Source organism: Lactuca sativa, chromosome 3, assembly GCF_002870075.4.
Source record: "Lactuca sativa cultivar Salinas chromosome 3, Lsat_Salinas_v11, whole genome shotgun sequence".
Lineage (NCBI taxonomy): Eukaryota > Viridiplantae > Streptophyta > Magnoliopsida > Asterales > Asteraceae > Lactuca > Lactuca sativa.
The window spans coordinates 188,265,772-188,267,443 of NC_056625.2; the positions used below are offsets into that span (position 1 = coordinate 188,265,772).

The following is a 1,672-nucleotide window of genomic DNA, read 5'->3' on the forward strand; positions in this document are numbered from 1 at the left end:
CTCAAAGTATCAAGTCATGGATTTGCCGAGTATACTTTTCTAGAATGTCAACTCTCTTCTACACTAATTTAAAATTTTCAAATTACATATTTCCTTTATCCAATTTAATAATCAACATCGAATACCATTTCATGATTTTTAAATACGAAAACAAAGAAAAAAAATCACGCGCTCGGTGACAAGTAAAGCGATCACATTCTGCTATAAATACCCTCGATCGGCTACCAAACTCTCCATCATCTCACTCATCGACCTGTTCAACTTCAATCGCAAACAAAAAAACAAAAGATTCCTGGATATTTCAGCGAGACGCAACTCAGGAGAAAATGGAAGGATCAGGAGTCTCTCCTAGCTTCAGTTGTTACTCTTCTGATAGTTTAACATCCATGGCAGTTGCCAAAGTGATCCATGAAGAACATGCAGCTCGATTTCAAGAATTTGGGGATCTTAGCGAAGATGACTTTGAGTTTTCGGTGGGTTTAAGCGATGAGGATGTTTCAAAGGAAGAGAACCATTCACGAAGCTGGACTGTTTTTCCTGTTTTCAATCACGATCTAATGATGAAAGATGACGAAGATCGTGATCAGGTTAAAGGGAAGGAAGATGAACGAGAAGAATCTTCTTGGTGTTCATCATCAGAAGCCGACGAATTGGAAAGTCCACGTTCTAAAGCATACTGCGTACTTTGGAGGCCTAAATCCGACAGTGGATCGCCACCTCGTGTGAGTAAATGTAAGAAGAGTAGTTCTACCGGATCTGGGTCGAAGAGATGGAGCATCCGGTATTTGCTCCGGCGAAGCAACAGCGAAGGGAAAGAACCGGTGGTGTTGATGACTCCTAAGAAGGTTGAAAGTCCAAAACAAAAACGTAACTCCGGTGAGGTTTCAAAAGTTGGCAGCCGATTGAAGGTGCAAACTCCTGTACATGAATTGTTTTACGTGAAAAGAAGAGCTGAAAATGAAGTTGTGAGGAGGAAATCGTATCTACCCTACAGGCAAGGTCTTGTAGGGTTCTTCTCAAATGTCAACGGAATGGGCAAAATGCTTCCATTTTGAGAAAAAAAATAAGCTCATTTTTGTTTAGTTCTATTACTTCATTTCACTGGATGTAAATATCTTTCAATGATGATATGTTCCTTGAAAACAAAAGAGTTTTGAGGATGTAAAGTTTATTAATAATCAGATATATATTTTGTCATATAATGATATAATCAAATCGTTTAAAAATATATGCTTTAAAACGTGAAGAATAATATATGAATTTTACGAGAAGGGTTATTGACTAATACAACAGTTGGTCGTGTTATAATATGCAATTGCAATAAAGGGTTCATGGCTTCGAGATGCATGGCGTTGTACACCAACTATTTTATTTTAATTTATCAACAATTTCATTGAATTCAACACGGTTAGGTCCATAAGAACTATAAATAGATTTATATAGAAAAATGCACATTGAATTTTCCTTAAGAGTTCCTAGACGAACAAAAATCTATTTAAACACAAACAACACAAAAATAATATTAAATGTCAATTCGTAAAATTAATTCATGCTTAATCCAATCAAAATATGAATCATTTTTATAACATGGACACGACAAACAGTCATTTTTTTAACACGAACAAGATCCAATTCAAAATGACATAAAATACAAGTGCAACAACACGACAAA

General features: G+C 35.7%; 1 protein-coding gene across 1 annotated transcript; it reads left to right on the top strand.

Annotated features, from left to right (window-relative positions):
* Nucleotides 1–209: 209 nt before the first annotated feature.
* LOC111895439 (uncharacterized) lies at nucleotides 210–1,202 on the top strand. Its single transcript, XM_023891515.3, has one exon. The coding sequence runs from the start codon at nucleotides 327–329 to the stop codon at nucleotides 1,053–1,055; it is 729 nt and encodes a 242-aa protein (XP_023747283.1). The 5' UTR covers nucleotides 210–326; the 3' UTR covers nucleotides 1,056–1,202.
* Nucleotides 1,203–1,672: the final 470 nt, after the last annotated feature.